This window comes from Patiria miniata, unplaced genomic scaffold, assembly GCF_015706575.1.
Source record: "Patiria miniata isolate m_02_andy unplaced genomic scaffold, ASM1570657v1 HiC_scaffold_7, whole genome shotgun sequence".
NCBI classification, from domain to species: Eukaryota; Metazoa; Echinodermata; class Asteroidea; order Valvatida; family Asterinidae; genus Patiria; species Patiria miniata.
The window spans coordinates 24,377,034-24,396,412 of record NW_024037074.1 but is presented as its reverse complement, the minus strand read 5'-3'; the positions used below and the strand labels follow the sequence as shown (position 1 = coordinate 24,396,412).

General features: G+C 42.1%; 1 protein-coding gene across 3 annotated transcripts in view; it reads left to right on the top strand.

Moving 5' to 3' along the window:
- Positions 1–19,379, top strand: part of LOC119744695 (colorectal mutant cancer protein-like) — a 49,102-nt gene that overhangs the window by 25,177 nt on the left and 4,546 nt on the right. For all 3 annotated transcript variants that reach the window (XM_038220761.1, XM_038220762.1, XM_038220763.1), the window contains exons 3-13: positions 750–892; positions 7,886–7,992; positions 11,055–11,224; positions 11,761–12,027; positions 12,533–12,883; positions 13,455–13,854; positions 14,266–14,461; positions 15,980–16,211; positions 17,966–18,142; positions 18,743–18,969; positions 19,140–19,242. In XM_038220761.1, coding sequence (XP_038076689.1) covers positions 750–892; positions 7,886–7,992; positions 11,055–11,224; positions 11,761–12,027; positions 12,533–12,883; positions 13,455–13,854; positions 14,266–14,461; positions 15,980–16,211; positions 17,966–18,142; positions 18,743–18,969; positions 19,140–19,242 — 2,373 coding nt within the window. The remainder of the gene's footprint in view (positions 1–749; positions 893–7,885; positions 7,993–11,054; positions 11,225–11,760; positions 12,028–12,532; positions 12,884–13,454; positions 13,855–14,265; positions 14,462–15,979; positions 16,212–17,965; positions 18,143–18,742; positions 18,970–19,139; positions 19,243–19,379) is intronic.

The following is a 19,379-nucleotide window of genomic DNA, read 5'->3' as shown; positions in this document are numbered from 1 at the left end:
AGATGAACAAGCAGCCAAGGCAAGGTTGATCTGTCATTAAAAAAATGTTACTAAAATCAACATTGTTGAGTTGACTTTAATTGTCACAGGATCTTTTAAAAATAATCATGTTTCTGGTGCCGGGTCTATATGAAATACGTATGCAATGTTTCTTTGTTGCACGACAGAGTCACTTCGAATTTGATTTAAAAAGTCGCATGATAAGTTGCATGATTTTGTCACGTAATTGTAAACACAACTCATTTGTGCGACAAAGTCGCGTATGTGTAAATTGGCCTTGACACATGGTAAGTAAAAAATGTTGTTTGATAAATTAATCATTCCATAAAATTGTCACTTAAAAATGTTCAGAATTTTTTTCTGCACATCTTTTTTCCCCCATCCTGCATACGTGTATATTTGGAACTACAAAGAAGAAAGACCGTGACTAATTATGAAACTGCCAACATATGGGTTATTCTGTAAATTTAGGGTCTAAATTGCAACAGTTCAAGTTGTCCTCTCCATGTTTACCTTGGTACGTTGTTACTGCCATTCAATTATCATTTAGCAAATAATCGCTCTTGGAGGACGACTGCATAAAGGAGTGCATCAGATTTATAAAATCAAAGATGTCAGATGTAACAGGGACAGGGTTTGGTTGTTCAGTTGGTAGAGCACCGGGAAGGCATTTCATAAGTTGCAAGTTCAAATCCCGTTTTGGTTACTTTTCTTTGTCCACCTGAATAAGTGATCATTCTTTTGTACAGGTGGAGAGGTCACGCCTTTTGCGGGACAATGAAGACAGGTTAGACCAGCAAGCCATCCGGTATGAGGAGAGAATAACAGAGCTGCACAGCGTCATCGCAGAGCTCAATAAGAAGATAGACAGATCGCACGGTGTTGCGTTCAGGTACGCCATTTTCTAATCAGCAGCCGATTTTACGAAACTTTGCGCAATGGCGTAACCCCACTTACATGTATGCCCTATTTTATTGCACAAGTGTGCAATTACATTTCATGTTGTGCATCATCTCAGTTATGACCCTATTCACAAAAGTGTCGCAGTACGAAAGTCCACAACTTATATGCCACAAATGATGGCATAACTTACGCAATTGTTTGAGGTGTCTTAAGTAATTGCATAGCGACTGAAAAATGATTATTTTTATGAATAATCATGATTGTCGTGGAGCCTATCAGTACACAACCTATCAAGGTTGATCTAAAATCGCAGCTTTTTAAGTAAATGAGTTACTTTTTTACCTGTGACAGATTTTTTAGAGTTGTGGCACGATTCCGAAAATTTCCAAAAAAAGGTTGGACAAAACTGATTTTGAAATGACAGGCGAAGGTGATTCGCCGACTGTTTTGTATCCGAACGGAAATCATACACAAACGGGCATCGTAAAAGCTGTTGTTATCCTTGTCCAAGATATTTTAAGTATGGAAAATGTTGCGCAGCATGCCAAATTTTGCGCAATGGATCTTTTAAGTATATTGTGAAGCTTTGCAACAAATTTGTTGTGTAAATTCTACCTATGGTGTAAGTTATGCTTTAACTTTTAAAGAAAAAGATGATGAAAATGAAAGTGCATCAGGTGAGAAATTTCAAATGTCCTAGTCTGTTGTCTACACTTCAGGTGTTCTGGAGTTCACAGGTTCGAATGCTGCTCTTTTCTCTTTTTTTGTTTTCCTTTCACTCTACAATTGATTTGTACACCTGCTTTCCCATGTAAATCTTGTTGAGAGAAGACTCTACAGAGAAGCGTTCTCCTATGACCAAGCTTCCTGAAAATATTTCTTTTCTGACTCACGATGAGGTAGTTTGTTTTGGAATAGGGTCTGGATTGTGAGTTATAAACCAATCTGGATTTGTTTAAGCTCATCGCTGATGGATCTCCAAAAACCACAGCACTGTTTCGGATGTTAGGCTGTCTTGCAACAAAATATTTCATTCCTGACTCATGCAAAACTTTTTTGTTGAGTCTCCGAAGCACTTACAGATCACTCATCAGGGTGAGGTTGTATTTTTATACAGAGAGCCCTTTGACAAATGACTCAAAAGACCTAAAGGAACTTTCGTTGGTATTGGTGCCTGAGCCCTGAGCACTACTAGGCAGGGCATCAGCGAGTTCCCATTGTAAAGTGAACTTGAATTTCAACCACCCAGGCCCCCTTGTATCAGATACAACAACAGGCCCCAGGGCTTTTGTCTGGATTTAGCTCTGTCCTTGGGGGCCAAAGGAGTCTCAAATTGGCCAGAAACCATAAAATAAAGAACAGATTCGGATCTAATTCCTGACAGATGACAGCTATTTTGAGAACCCAGTAGGGAGGTATCAGTGTCCACACCTCGGAGCCCAGAGAGTTTACATCTGTAATATAAACCTTGACCCTATGGGCGATTTGCTGTCCATGGGTCTGACCCCTGACCTCCGACCTGGTCAAAAATGTCTGAGGTCGCATCAGTTATCGGCATGTGAAAGGAAACCGATAACAAAAGCTTCAAAGTTATGACCTTTTACCAAATGAAATAAAACCTGGCATTTTTATGAGGCGGCTGAATTTTTTTTAATGGTGTGGAAACTTGCTGTCTGGTGTTACTAATATGGATAATTTTGCAGGGTGGAATTTCACCATGGTTACTGTGGTCTGTTGTGAAACAGTGAGACAGAAATAACCTTCAGGTGAAAGGTATTTTATGGGTTTGGCAATGGTGTAGGAAGAGAACAAAGTAAATATTTTGTCTCAGAAAATTTTGCTGCAATGGGTTTGATTATAACTACTGATACATGTTTGCAGGATTTAGATTTTGTCACTGGAGAAATGTTATTTTTGTCTGGCCGTAAACGTTACATTCCACGTCAATGGCGTCATACACATTGATAGCACCAGACTTTCTGCCTCACCAGTCGCAATATCAGATGCTGCGGTAAAAAAATATATTATAGATCTGGGCAATGTTGGGTTGTGGACCACACACATCAGAGGGTTGGTGCAGAGTGATGTGAGAATGATTGTGCCAAGATATTTTTTTTTCCCCAATGTCTCAGGAGCATATTTTAAAGCTGGTTTTTGTTGTGTGCAAGCAAAATAACATCAGGCAACCTTTTGAAAACACTGCCATCCTCAAGTTCAATTCATATTAAAAGATCAGGTGTTCAATTAAAGCCATCACATTTTTGGCAATATGGATAAAAAGAATACAATCTGTAAGTCCTGTATGGACCCGGTTTTGGGGAATTTCTACCGAATATAGAGAATTCTAGACCTGGTGCTGAATGTACATTAGACACTTTTCTGGTTGCCCACGAAAAGATGTAATAGTCAAGTTTTGTTGCCCAAATTTTGGGCATGGTTATCACATCAGATTGCTAATGCCCAGGAGTGAGATTTTACATGGCGTTTAAATTGCCTCAGTGTTTTGTGAGCAGAGACATTAGATTGGGTCCTTGCCCAGCCTGGTTACCCAGAGTATGTGCATATCATTTAAATAATCTTAAAAGATAATTAGCCACTCATACATTTGCCTTCGCTGTAGAACGTGATAAATGTTGCCACATTTTCTTAAAAGTGTTAATCTATAGGTGTTTAAAATCCCATGAAGGAATAACGAACAAAATGATTGAGTATGCATAACCACGCACTAACAATTTAGATTTGGAAGGGGCCTAATGATTAACTAAATCTCGACCAGACCCACAGTTCCAATGTACAAAATGTATTTATAAGATGCATGTTTGTCCCATAATGGCTCTCAGAGATGTTTAATCGGTGACATAATTGTCAATTTATCACGTTGGCATTTTTGCAATCCATGCTGTACCACCCCTGATGCACCGACACTCCGAACATAAATGTCTCCATAATTTGCTGCAACGTAATCATGAAACCACTGCAACTTAATCAGCGTTCGTCACCTTGATGTCCCCCTCCCCATCTTCCTCCCCCCCCCCTCCATTCTTCATCCCCTTTACCTCCCCTCAAACCTACCCTGTAACAAGTCATCATCCTAAATAAATTACCGTCCCATCACTTGGGAAATAATGTTCCATCCCAGGTGAAGAATTCTTGGGGAGGAGGGGGGGGGGGAGAATTCTTCCCCTCGTTGCCGCTCGAATGAATAACCATCCAGTAGAAGCGTGAATGGCACAATTTCTCGCGAAAGGGAAGTGCTTCTATGAAAACATCGCTGTACTTTATGTTCATCCTTGGTCAGGCCAAGGGCAAAAAAGTTGTGCTTCCCATCACATTGAGAAAAAAATAGGGTGGGTGGGTGGATACATTTTTTATTTTACTTTTTTGGCTCTATTTTTTTACAGCCAGAAAAAAAATAGGGAGAGATGATGGTGATGATTTCATTTTGTTTTTAATATTTCTATTTATTATTTTTATTAATTTATTATTATTTTTTTCGCATGCATTCATCTCAGTTTACAAATGAATCAACTGTTCATTCTGTGTTTGGTGCTTTGCTGCACGGTGCGGCAAGATATCACTGCCGACCAACTTACACAAAAAAGAGAAAAAAATAAATGCAGGACAATGTGTCCACACAAACTGGGGTGGGGGTAGCACCATTATAAGTTTTTATTATTATTTTTTTGAATAAAAAAAGATTTAGATTCTGCATGATTTTCTAGGTTGGCTGGGGTAACCAAAAACACAGGTATTTTTCTTCTTGGCCTATTCTTAGCATATTCTTGTATCCTCAGTAAGGCATCATCTAATTCATTCAGTGTTTTCTCATGCATTTCTCTCACCTAGTCTACAATGGGCAGGACAGTCTCCGATGGAATATATTGTGCCTTAGCTGTTGGCTAGGTGTTGAATTTTTTTTCCCTCACCAGCAGAGAGGCAGGTACTGTCCTCTGCTGAATATAGAGAGGGTGTGTATTTGTCTTGCCATCCTTCCCTCTGTTTGGCAAGGGGATTGGAAAGTGTTATCACTGACTCGGAAGTGCTGCCTCATCTTGGATTGTCTGGACGCGTAATTCTACTCCAAAACTGGATAGGCAGTAGTCCACGCACAAAATGTACCATAGCACTTGCATTTGAGTGAAATATTAAAGATGTACACCTGTTTTGATATTCTAACCTCTAATTACGTAGATGTGCATTTTTTCGGAATTCGTCGGTTACACTTGTGTTATCTGCTCAAACTTCCATTTTACAGATTGTTCCCGATAACAAATCATTCAAGAACTTTGTAGTTAATGAAGAGAAAAGGTCATAAAGTATTGTTTTCATTGCAAGGCTGGTTCACTATCCATGCCAAATCAAAGAATTTGTATGGAATATGGCAAAGACAGTTAGTTGTTTTGTATCGTGTTTTAGTTCAGCCAAAGAATGGATGTGTCCATATTACTTTTGTAAGTGCTGGCTGTAACCCGCACTTAAAGGCCAGTGCATACTTCAGCCGAAAGCGATCGAAAAGCGAATTTCAGGACATCAAATTTTAAGTTTTCAAGTTGACGCTCGCAGTTACCCTAATCGAAATTCACGTGAATTATGAACCTGCTTAATTGGGACACTGACAATCCCTCTGATATACATGTACTCTATGTGTTGTCTTGACCCACCTTTAATGAATTTCATGAGCCAAAAAAAAGGTTTGAGTATCTAGGTCAGATTCTCCGAGATTGAGATTTTGACCCCAACTGCCATTTACCCCGGTTTGCACATGTATGTCCCGGGATCAGCCAGAGAATTGATGCGCTCGTTTCCCCACATTTCCCCACAGCCAGCTCCCCTAATTTGCCCCTGGAAATATGAGCGGAATTGGATGTGGCATTGGGTGCCCCTCACCCTGCCCCCATGAGGAGGGAATGTGCTGATAGAATTTCCGCCCTCCAGTCATGTCTAATAATGTCATATGCAGGCCCTTTCCCTCTCAGTGGTAAACTGGTATGCCTCAGGGTGCGACATTGCGACGGTTGTGTTGAACGGTCTATGTGCGATGTCACGTCTCTCACGTGCCTTTTTATAACAGTCAAAATTAGATTTTGGTTTCTTTTAAGTCACCATGTCTTTCGTTCTGCTGCTGCGATGCTGCATTGAATGCAGTTCTTTTTGTTCAGTATAGCTTCTGTTGCGCTTTTGCCGTGACTGTTGCGCTTTTGCCGTTAATGTTGCGCTTTTGCCGTTACTGTTGCACTTTTGCCATTACTGTTGCGCTTTTGCTGTAACTGTTGCAAGGGTACACTGAAGACCTGGGTCAGATTGAAATACCAGGGTCTTAACAGGATGGCTTAACCAGACGGTCACTTGGGTTTTGACTTGTCAAAACCTATTAATGTTGGGTCCCATTCTCTAAACAGTGCCCCCTTGTGTAAAACAGGTGTCCAGCTATTTGGCTCTCGTTGCCACTTGAGAAAATCATCTGGAACGATGTCATTTTCATGTTGTGTCTTACTAATACTATTGAAGCCACATGATGTGCACATGTTTATGGTTTCTCATACTGCTCGTCCTAGAGTTTTTTTGGGTACACTTTGTGTTTCTTCAAATCACAATAAATTAAATTTCAATGTGCAAAGTGCTAATCAATTAACCCAATTCACTTTAGCCTCAACAGCCGTACATGTACGTAGACGCAAAGATATAGATTACTTGTAAAACATCATGCTGTTTACCAAAAGTAAACGATCAAACATTAATGATATTCCGCCGACAAACAGGGAATATTTACGACGTGACATATCGTCAATTGCAACAGCCTGCATTTTTATCAAGGTTGAATATTATGAATGTGTGTTAACTGATGACTGCTTCTTATTGTATGGTAGTGTATACATGTAATTTAATGTACATGTACATGTCAGGGGCGGATCTAGGAAACGGGCTGTTGGTGTGAATGGGGGAAGCCAGGATTAGGGTCTGGGGGCATCTACAATGCTTTCTCCTGCATTCTAAGGCAATTTGAGAATAAATTTAGGACCCTTAGCATTCTATTTATTATTTTTGAACCCATATTTTGCTGGTATCATAAACTTAATCAGAGGCTGAATGTGGGGGGGGGGGGGGGTTGCAATCCTCCCCCTCCCACCCCTGATCCGCTACACTGCATGTTGCCCAGCTCAAGGTGATTATGTGATATTGGGGCCTTCTGAACAATTTAGAATCTCTGTATTGCATGGAGGAAAATCATAGATAGTTATTGTCGTAAATATTTCACATTGAGTCAGACATTTTCAAGTGGTGCATGTAACAAATTTACTCGGGCATATTGAGGAAATTAGTGTGGACTCACATTGCAGCCTTGGTGTGAAAGTGCAAATTAAGATTTGATGAAAGTTGCCTTCACATAATGAACATAGTGATCATGCCTATACTTGGTGAATGTACATGTGCTTCACTGCATACTAACAGTTCCAGTTTTGTTTTGATGACTTGGGGAAGAAACTGTGCCCTTCCAATTCTTGAGTGGGCAGTATTCTTCGTTTATATTACGGTGAATATTTGACATGCATGTATTGATACTGTCTGCAAGCGTGTTGACTCTGCGAGTGCAATCTTCCTCGCTGATTGTTAGTCAGGACCAAATAACTTGAGATTTTGTCGACATTCAAATGTTGACTTCACTTGAAGTGCTGTATTGCAATCCCCATTGCTCAAGTATTATATACTCAACCTTACACTTCTCACAGTTATTACTTTGACCCAATTAATAGATGAAGTGGTAATTCTCTGGATATCATATGACCTATTCATTTGCATATATCAAGTTTTGTGTACTTGTTTCATTAGTAAATTTGCCGGTTTGTTTCGAAACGTCAGCGTGATGATATAAGTTTTGAATTTGCCTTTGGCTTTTGATGTCACCATCGACCAATAGCACATCCCTATTGTTGACCTCATTTGCATGACCTGATTTTATATATTTTTTTTTTCTTGTTCCCAGGGAAGAAGATGAGTTTTCACAGTCCGCCTCGAGTCCGCACAGCAACATCAGCAACAGCGGTGGGAGTTGTAATGGCAGCTTTCAGGGTAGTGACTCTGCAAATATTGGTAGGTCTTCCTCTTGGTCTGTCCTTCAGTCTATTGCTATGTCTGTCTGTCTGTTGTGGTGTCAGTCTATCTAGGCTTTTTCACACCATCGTCTTGTCTACCTGGGTCCGACGTAAGCGAAACCGGGTCCCTTGGAACACGGGTAGGCAAGGCATGCTGTTTACAATTTAACCAGTCTGTACACGGGTCAGCTGTAGAATTAGAATATTCTACCAGGGTGGAGCATGGGTGGAGCATCTCAACCCTGGTCCTGGCTGGGGTTGGATTTTACCCATATCAGGCGCTAGACTCGTTTAGAGGTCGGTTGGATTCTTGCTGGTGTGACAGGGGTTCCTGAAATCTCCGTGCTGGACCCGGCGCCAACACAAAGATTCCTGAAATCTCGGTGTTGGACCTGTGTAGAGCTCCGGACCATGTAGAGGCCATGTTGGATTCTTCCTAATGTGAAAGAGGTTCCTGAAATCTCTTTGGGTGGTGTGAAAGACGCCTGACAGGCCTTTCAATATTCTGTCACACAAGAAATCTCTGTGCCATTCAGCAAGTCTGCCACCTTACATGTATGTGTATCCTCATTCTCTGTCTCTTATCTTAAATACTTGATATATTCGGTCCGTGGAAGTGGAAAAGTTGATAAGTGTTTTCTGTCCACCGTTTTATCATTCACTAGTCTATTTGCCATTTCAGCATTTGTAATCTGTTAGTTGATCATTCTCTGTCTGTCTGTCTCCTGTCACTTGACAGCTCTTTGACAGGCTCTGGCAGTTGTGAACTTTGCCCCTTTGAACTTTGAACCTGCTTATCTTGGAGAAATTGAATGTGCTAATAGAATGCAACACCGGGAATAGGATGGGTGTTGTTCTAGGGGCATGTTAATTTCAGGTACAGGAACTGACAGCTGTCAAAATGCCAATCACTGGTCAGTTTAGGTTTGGTGGTTTATAAATTCCTTTGTTCAGTTTGGTTCAAATCATGACATTTTGGAAATGCATAATTGTCGCTGAACCAGTGTTGTCTGTTTTTAGACAGCAACTTGTTTGCAATGAAGCAGGGTGTAGCACTTGATCATAAGGCCCTTTCACAGTTTTCCAAAATCTCTATGTTGGACCCGGGTCAATCAGATTTCAGGAACCCTTTCACACTAGCAAGAATCCAACATGGCTTCTACACAGGTCTGGCACTCTACACGGATAAAATCCAACCCTGGTTGCAACCAGGGTTGGGAAGCTCTACCTGGGTGAAAAAAATAAGAATTTACAGCCAACCCATATTCAAACTGATGTAAGTACGGAGCCTGGTTCTGCGTTTGGGCTCCGTGCACATGTACCCCCTCATCAGTAAGAAAGGGGAGAGTTGAGGGAGACCACTGGGAGGGACATTCAAATGCGCTGATGACGACGCCTGATGCTCACGCGAAGAGAGTGTTGCTTTGTGCACATTCAGAATAAACCGTTGTGCTATACGTGCGGGAACCAGTATTCACACGTGTCCATGGGGCTTTCCAAATTGGTTTTGTTCGCACCTGGAGCCCATGTTCGACCTGTGTTGATTACAACATGGCTAGGAAAGATGATAATGTGAAAAGTGAAAAGCTTCTTTTTTTTCTGTGCTGATTAAATTTGGTGGTTCTGAGATCTGCAGTCAGCATCATATCGTAGAATGGTCACTTGCAAGCAGTCTCCGTTTGTTCAGCTTTAAAATTTAAAGGCTGGAAAGGAGAAAATGGTAGCATACCGTACCTACCCCAATCAATCTGTTTGTACAACACAACACCCCCCCCCCCAACATCAAAGAGTCAAGCTCGGGCAAAATCGTGCCCAAGCAAAAATGGACCCTGTTAACCCTATACATGTTCGTGCCAGCGTGATCGGTTCATGATAAATGGGCTAATCCAAAATAGCCTGCCCCGGCTGGAATATATGCACAGATATTTTTTTTCGTCGGGGATGGAATGTCAGAAGTGCTCAACCCTTGCTAATTGAAAAGCGGGATAATGTTACCGATTCTCGGGGCCACAGTATGTCTTTTGGGTTTTGCTTTCTCGTTCTTGTGAATGTCGTCATTGATTTGTAGGGTTTAAGGCGGTGCAGTGATGGTTACAAGTTAGGTAAATGATACGGTATGTGTGATATTTAGACGTTAGATTAGTCGCTTTCTCAGCATCAAGGCTGTCATTGTTCGTTTGTTTCAATGTTAGCCATTGTTGTTAACATTAGAGTTGTTTATGCTGTCCACATTTTTTGCTGTCCATGAGTATATGGTATTTGTAAAAAAAAAAAGTCAACAGACAAAGAAGGCAAGTTGTGTTCACAGCTGCTTTATCACTCGCCCAGAGTCAAAGCATAGCTGTATCAAGTTACTTAAACAGTCCCAGCCAGTCAATCCTGCTTTATGTAGGCTCGGAATTCTTAACTGTTGAAAACAGTCACTTGATTGATTTTGACTGCAAGGACAACTTGGCACAGAATGAATGTTTGCATAGGAGGGTTAATGTGGCCATCCTCCTAGAGTGATTATGAATAGCAAACTACCTACCCAACAAATTTTTAAAAAAGTCAATCTTTAAGATACTTGAATGGCAAACTACAATACAAAGTACCAAGGTGACAGGGACAGGAAAAAAATTTGCACTTACATGTAGGACACTAAATTTATTGAATGACCCATACATACATGTATCTTAGATAAGTGTCTTACCTTAAAATCAATCTTGGGGATTAAAGTGACTAGTAGCTCAACTAATTTGTGAGTTTATATTCTTGGGTTTGTAAAACTCAAAAAGGAATTCTAATTTAGTGCCCTCTAGTTCGTCAGACAGACAATCTGGTTGACGCATCAGTTAAAGCATGTAATCACTCTCGTAAAGGATCTTTTCAAATTGCGAAAGTGTGCTTATTTCTGAAACGGCACATCTTTCCAAGGAAAACGAATTTACCTTAATTCAACATGCCATGAATAATTACCTGATAACTGAAATTATCAATCAACAGATCGGCTCATGTTATTCGCTAATTTCAATGATCATCCGTCACCCTGATTTTTGTTCTTTCCTTGTGCTTGTGTAGATCAGTGCAATGATTTATCAGCTGAGTTGTCCAGGGTAGTCGGCGAGCTAGAATGCGCTGTGGAGGAACGCAAGGGGGTGGATACCTACAGACAGCATATCGACACGGCCGACCACACGGTCAAGCAGCTGACCAGCGCATCCCACCAGGTGGAACAGAGGTCATTAGAGGTTAGTAAGAACCTTGCCCGCCCCTATCCCCCCCCCCCCCCTTTCCCCTCAGCCATCCAACATCTCACCATAAACGTCTACCCAATCAGAGTACCAGTGAAGTACCGGTAGAATGCAAATAAAAGGTAAAATATACAATATTTTCAAACCTCAAAAGAACACAACTACCAAATTATTATGAAATACCTTACTTGACTGTACGTGAATCAGAGTCTCAAGTATCCTGTGAAACCATGGCACCTGGTTTGCAGTCCTTTTGAAGAAATGTGGAATTTTTCCATCAATTTCCAACGATGGTCAGCCAACCATCGTTGGGAAAAAAGGACTTTTTTCAAATAATGCCCCAAATTTTCCAAAAATATCAAAGTTTGTTTGCCATGTTATTGACACGTGATCGACTGTCAGTACATTCTGGTTGGACATGTCTTTGGAACCCACATGAGTGCCAGGCTATTGTGATGCACATAACTTGGTAAGTAAAACTTAAATCCCCAACCATTTTACAAACTAAAAACATATCTCCCCACTTCCCCCAGGCCGTCCAAGAAGTGGAGTGTCTGCAATACGACCGCGGTTCAGCCACCAACCACTCCCCAACGACGCCTAATGGCTTCCAGGGCCACCCGGCCCCCCACCACCGGGACTGTCAGCGCCGGCGCAGCAGCCTGGAGCAAGAGATGGGGGTCCTGCGGGACGAGAATGAGAACCTCAACACCACGCTGTCCATGAAGGAAGATGAGCTGCAGAAGATCAAGGCTAACCTGATCGCTATCAGAGAAGAGAGGGACAGACTCAGGAAGAAGGTAAAGAAATTTGACAAGATCCTACAAACTGAGTCTTAACCATAACCCCCTCGGTCCTTTTTGCTTTTCCCCCTGAATCTATAACAATTATGACGCCCTTTATGTCCAGACCAAACGCAAATATTGTAAACGCATTAGAAAGACCCTATGCAGGTTTTCATTTTGATAACTGCTCAATTGGACATTCCGATTATAACGGTTTCTGCTTGAAGAGTTGACTGTTCATTAAAATTTCCATTTTGCAAGATTTGACTTAAGGAATGGTAAATCGTGGCTGGTTCTAAATTGGCACAGCCGTTAACTAAGTAATATTTTCCCCTTACAAGTTTTACAAAATTGTCTCCAAAGAAAAATCTACTGGCGATTTAGCAGCTGGGTTGCTTCATTAAGACTGTATAAAATGACCAATGGACCTGTGAGAGTTTGATTTAACAAAAGCTGTTTTGGACAACATTCCTGCAGAAATTGAACGTGGCTTATGATGTTGTTTGCTATTTTAATGTAGGTTCGAGATCACCAGACACGCAACGATCCACCCTCGGGCGCCACTGCCAGCAATCTCAAACAGCAGCAGCACCAACAAGGGTACACGTCTTCCTCCTCCGAACAACTCAGCTCCCCCGGCTACCGTCAGACTGCCACCCCCAACCCAATCTCCAACTCTAACGCCACTGTCCCCAACGGCGTCAACCCCAGCACCGGCGAGCTCAGCGTGTACGGCAGCGAGCGGCGAGGCGGCATGCCCGTGGCCAAGGTCGCCGAGCGCGTGCGGTTAAAGCCTTCCAGGTCGCTGGACAGCTCATCTCGGTCGGGGTCAGAGAAGGGCGTGACGAGGTCCGACTTAAACAGTGTAGGGGTAAGTTCTTTGACAAGCGTCTTTCACACTTATTTATTTAACACAGGGAAAAGTAATTTGAGGGGATCAGAGCTGTGCTGAAAATTCCTTTTAACCCTTATCTTCCTCAATCCTCCAAAGTCCTCCAGGCAGTTTTGAGGATTTTGGAGGATTGAGGCTGACTGCATTTTGAGAGGCAGGGCTGTTGGAGGATATTGAAGGATTGAGGCAGTGGGTATCCTTCATTTCAACACAAGTGCAAAATTTTGGAGGATTTTGGAGGATTGAGGATGGTTCCAAGCAAAAAAAGGTCTAGGGGTTAGGGTCAATGAATTTTCCAGCAGTAAAAAGAAAGTGGAGGAGAAATGTTTTTTTTTTAAAGGGGAAAAAGGTCTTAATTCACTTTGTCAATTGCAAAGATTGATGTACTTTTAATACTGTTGCAATTAAAAATGGGATGTTCAAAATTCGAAATTGTATGCAGAATTTGTTCCTTATCGCGTCTGATTTTTTTTTTGCATATTCGATTAGTTTTTCATAGATTATAAAATATGTCTCACTCCTCCTTCCTTGTCTTTCCTCACACATTCAGCTTGCCAATCCAAAGGTCGCTGAGCACCTAGCCCGGTCCCTTCAGGAGTGCTCCAGCGTGCAGGAGATCCTTCAAGCCTTAGGCTCGCATGGCCTGGCCGTCCCCGAGAGCAAAGCCCGGGAGATTGAGGTGGAACTGGAGAGGCTCAACAGCAAGATTGACCACCTTCGCTCCCAGAACGACCTCTTGCAGCTGACGCTGGAGGAGAGCAAGTCCAACGCGGACCGGCTGACGCTGCTGACGGGCAAGTACGAGAGCAACAACACGGCGCTGCAGCTGGCCGTCAACTACGCGGACCAGACGGTGGAGGCCTACAGCGTGTTGCTGATGCTGTTGGAGACAGAACAGCAGGTCATCCTGGCTAACTGCAGGGCGGCAGGCGTGGGGGGCATCGGAACAGGTAGGAATGGGACAGCTAAGAGACCAAAATTATTATTTTATTCTGATATCATATTCTGAGCCTTTATGAGTTTTTAGACTGATGTTTTCTGTAAGTTTTGACATCATTTTCATCTAAGCAGAAGCGGGGTACTGAAATATCTTTTGGGTTTTTTCCATCATGTTTAGGAAAGTACATTCATTTAAGAACAGATGCATGGAATATTAAGGACCATAATTTACGAAATGGTGTATCTTTTTGAAATAAAATTTGAAAGATTTCACCATGAACAAATTTGCAATTGTAAAATTTGTGTGGAATCCATTATTTTCAAAATTAATAACTTGCCTCAGTATTTACGATCTCAAAAATGTGTATCAAGTCCAATTCCAAGAGACTTTTATAATTGACTCATGATTTTTTTATCTCTAGGAGAGAGTTCAGAGGGTTCGGACTCGGAAGAGACCACCATGATGTTGAAGCGGGTGCACGAGAATCGCAAAGCAGCTGAAAACATGGCTAAGGCCTTGCTGCAGAGGCTGGACCGCAGCTGCGGTACCATGGTGTGCCATGTGCCAGGTTGCACGCTGCAGCCCTGGGAAGACGTATCGTCACACAGCCATACGAGGTAACACTGCATTCCAGAGATGCGCATTCCTTTGTTCGTCCACAGTGACTTGTGACCGGACTTGTGAAAGGACTTGTGATTTACCTATGACCAGACTTTTGATGAACTCGGCAACTTTTGACGGACATTTTGCAACTTACGTCCAGAGCTGTCCATTTTTATGCCCCGCGGCGAAGCCGAAGGGGCATACTGTTTCCGCCTTGTCCTTCCGTGGGTGGGTGGGTGGGTGGGTGTGTGGGTGTGTGTGTGGGTGGGTGGGTGTGTGGGTGTGTGTGTCCGGACAAATCTTGTCAGCGCGATAACATGAGAAATACTTAACATATGAACTTCAAATTTGGTTTGTGGATTGTTCTTGGTAATCCTAAGAAGCCTTTCGCATTTGGGGCCAAAAAGGCCAAAGGTCAAGTTCACAGTGGCTAAAACAATAGAAATCTTGTCAGCGCGATAACTTGAGAAATACTTTACATGTGAACTTCAAATTTGGTTTGTGGATTGTTTTTGGCAATCCTAAGAAGCCTTTCGCATTTGGGGCCAAAAGGCCAAAGGTCAAGTTCACAGTGGCTAAAACAATAGAAATCTTGTCAGCGCGATAACTTGAGAAATACTTTACATGTGAACTTCAAATTTGGTTTGTGGATTGTTTTTGGCAATCCTAAGAAGCCTTTTGCATTTGGGGCCAAAAGGCCAAAGGTCAAGTTCACAGTGGCTAAAACAATAGAAATCTTGTCAGCGCAATAACTTGAGAAATACTTTACATGTGAACTTCAAATTTGGTTTGTGGATTGTTCATGGCAATCCTAAGAAGCCTATTGCATTTGGGGTCGAAAGGTCAAGTGTCAAGTTCACAGTGGCTAAAACAATAGAAATCTTGTCAGCGCGATAACTTGAGAAATACTTAACATATGAACTTCAAATTTGGTTTGTGGATTGTTCTTGGTAATCCTAAGAAGCCTATTGAATTTGGGGCAAAAAGGTCAAGGGTCAAGTTCACAGTGGCTAAAACAATAGAAATCTTGTATTTATTCTGAGATTATAGGGATTAGGGATTAATTCATATAAAACCTACAGAAGACACTAATGCTGTCAATGAATGTTCCATGTGACCAAGGTACATGTAAGTTGATGTTAAAAGAGTGGTGTTATGTCATGGGAACAGTCACGGTTGCGGGGCATTTGTGTTTGTAAACACACCTGACTTGTTTTTAAATTTAGTATTCAATTATTCAAAACTGTGTTTGACTGAATATTCAAATATTCAAAACTTGCCGATCAAGTGTTAAGAATCTGTTAACCATTATTTGGTGTGATTTGAAGGATTTGTGTCTCCGAAGTTAAATTCACCGCCAATCACCAGTTGAATTCATAAACGACTGTCACATTTCCACAAAGCTTTTCGCATGGAAAACGACAAAAGCATGCGCGGTATAAAACAGTGGCCCATAATACTCTCAATTTTCACCTTTAACCTTTAATGATACTCCTCTACCACCCCCCCCCCTCCCTCCCTCCTCCCAACAGCACCACCAGCTCCACAGCCAGCAGCTGCGACACAGACTTCACCAAAGAAGATGAGCAGCGGCTTCGGGACTACATCCAGCAGCTCAAGAACGACAAATCGGCCGTCCGGCTGACCGTCATGGAGCTGGAGAGCGTGCACATTGACCCGGTCTCGCAGATCAAGTCCAGCAGCGACAGCCAGCGGCTGGACCTGGAGAACGCCGTCATGATGCAGGAGATTGCTGCACTCAAGGTGAGAAGCAGAGTAGCTCTTCAGCACTTACAAACCCATTTTAACTTTTAATAAAATAATGTGGTGCTTATATAGCACTTTATACCGAAGGTGTCAAAGCGCTTTACAATTATTACCCCTGTTCATCAGGCCAGGAGACCATTTTTCTGCAGCAGCTCGAGATCAGTGCAATGTGGTCTCTTCCTTCATAGGTACCCATTTATACTCCAGGGTGGAGAGAGGCAATTGCAGTAAAATGTCTTGCCCAAGAACGTAAACACCATGTTCCCCGTCAGGGTTCAAACTCACGTACCACAGCACATGTTTCGAACACCTTTACCACTGAACCACGGCGCTCCACGAACATTTGCCTCCAAACATTTGCCCTTCGAAAGAGTTATGATAGACACATACATGTACATTTATCTCCTGATGTGTCCCAAGCATTACTGAGGACTTGGACTCAAGTCCTCAGGGTTATTGTTATCTCAGGTCACCCTTTGTTCCACGTTCCAAGATGTAAAGTATAACCTGTACATGTACACATATAATTCTGTGAACATCTTCAACCGTGGACCTCTTGTTCTATACTATTGTCTATATTTTTTGGGAAGAAACCCCATTGGTTTTGCACACACAATTTTCATCTGTGGACCTTTCACCCAATTGTGGACCTTAATGTCAACTTTTGTTCGAGGTCCGCTATATAGTGCATGTATCTATCTTGCCAATCTATTTGTGGTTTCTCTTGGGGAGAAAAACAGCTGTCGGAATCAAAATAAGCAACTGTGTTTTAAAAGTTGTGGTGCTGAAAGGGACCGTGTAGACTGCAAGTGAATTGAACTTCTGCTCATTCTTTTCAAAGAAGTCACAGAAAACATCACTCATTGACTGTGCTGTCTATAACCTTTTCTTTGTAAAAAATAAAATGTGTTAAAATTGACCATACACATTTGGAATTTTCGACAGAAATATCAGGCAGTACATGCCGGGTGTTGTTTTATTTTGGTATCAATTCACCATCAGTGTGTTTGTTCAGAAATGTGGACTAAACTGCCTGCAGCTGTGACCCAGATCCATTTCTCGGTATCCTCGGGGAGATGCAAAGAGTGATTTGGATCTCTGATCATGGGGATTAAGAGGGAGATTAAATGGGATTAGGCCCCATATGGTGCCCCTTGACAAGATAGATCAGTGCCCCAGGCAGAGATGATCAGTTTAATCCTGCTGTTTGCTCCCTGTGCTCTGACATGTGTCGCCAGCGTCACTTTGTCTCCTTTGCAAATGTCAATTTCTCTCTTCTTTTTTTTAAGACTTAACTACTACAGATTGCTTTATCAGGTATGAAGTTGTGAAACCATACTTTAGGGGGTAAAAGTGATGTCTGAGAACGCATGTGTTATACGTACCTGGAATGCGTAAACTGTTGAGGGGCCTGTTGTTCAGGAGAGCCACTGTTGAGGAGCCTGAACTAGGCACATGGGACATTCTAAGAATTTCGGGTCAACTTTTATTTCTGTCCCTGTAACATCTGACATCTGTGATTTTATAGTTGTGATGCACTCCTTAAATGCAGTCATCCTCCAAGAGAGACGAAGTCATTCTTAATTATAATTGAATGTCAAAATTACAAAATACCAAGCTACCGGAAACAGGGACAGGAAAAAGTGTAACACTTTGACCCTAAATTTACAGAATGACCCATGTGCTAACTGCGCATTCATATTAAATTTTGTCCTTTTGTCTTTAATTCTTGTCTTCATCCGTCTCCTCAGGAGGAAAAGGCCGAGCTCAAGGCCCAATATTATCTCCTGGAGAAAGAGAAGAAAGCGGCGGAGCTCAAGATGACCTCCCGGGACGCACAGGAGCAAGCCTATCTGGCCCAGATTGACCATCTCAAGTCGGAGGTACAGGAAAAGAAGGGCAAAGTGGCGGTACCCAGGAGTCCCAAGGTAGGTTGAGATAGAAAGTCCCATTGGAATAGTGACTGATTAAAAAGTTATTTGACCACCTGGACGTACTGCTTGTTTATTGAATTATTTATTTATTACTTCTTCTTTTTTTGCGTGAGTTGCAATGGTTTGATATACTTTTGCTCTGTGCCAGAGTTGAGATGTGTCAGGATTTTTCCTGATTTCAGGAATTTTGGTCAGGATTTTTCCAGATTTTAGGATTTTTTGTCTCAATTTTTCCCAATTTCAGCATTTTTTTAACACAGTGTAACAGGGTTTTTAAAGAATCCAATTTTGAAATCTGGAATTCCTGAGGTTTTACCAGTTTTTGTGTGGATTTTTCATTGTCCCACAATCTCATTCCTGCTTCCACGATGTGCATTCACTGTATGCGAAAGAATGTTGGCAGTAGTTTGAGTAGTCTATGCAAGGCACTGCATGGAAACGGCCAAGGACAGTTGGTTAACTGCATGACAAGCCATGAAGTTGAAAAGTGTCCTGATCGAGGCAAACTAACACAGTGTTTCATGTTTCATTGTGGACAGCAGTATTTCTTTGTTTTGATCCGGAACTGTATTGTTGAATTGTTTCCTGCCACAGCAATCAGGCTTTGGACCACACTCCACGCCCTCCATCACCTTAGCGGAGCTCAGCCACCTAGACGACCCGAACATCTCCATAGACATGGCGGAGATGGCGAGGCGGGAGAAGAAGCTGAGAGGCAAGATCCACGAGCTGATGGCCACCATTGAGAAGCTGCAGAAGAGCTCGGAGATGAGGCACCAGCAGTCGGCAGAGTTCATCACCGACCTTAAGAGAGCCAACAGGTTGGTACAGTTGCTTATTAAAGATGTCTTTTTTCAGTTGGTGCCAGTGCCATAAAAACAAATTTTAAAACTTGTCTTTCCTGTTAAAATTTAGGAAAAAGTTCAGATTCAGTTTACCCCTGAGGAGAAGTAGCTTCAATATCTTTGTTTTTTGGTCTATATTCTCACAGTGCCCTAGTCACTGCTTACGACAAAGCCAAGAAGAAACACCAGAACAGGCTCAAGAAACTGGAAGCCCAGATGATGGCGATGGTAGAGAGACACGACACACAGGTAAATTGGTCGAGCTACTCAATTCAGGCTACTTCCAAAATTAATCGGCTGCAGTAATTTAACGCACGCCCCAAGTGACTTCGGTGCCACCTATTACTTGCTTTACCACTCATTTTACCGTATATTTTTCTGCCCAA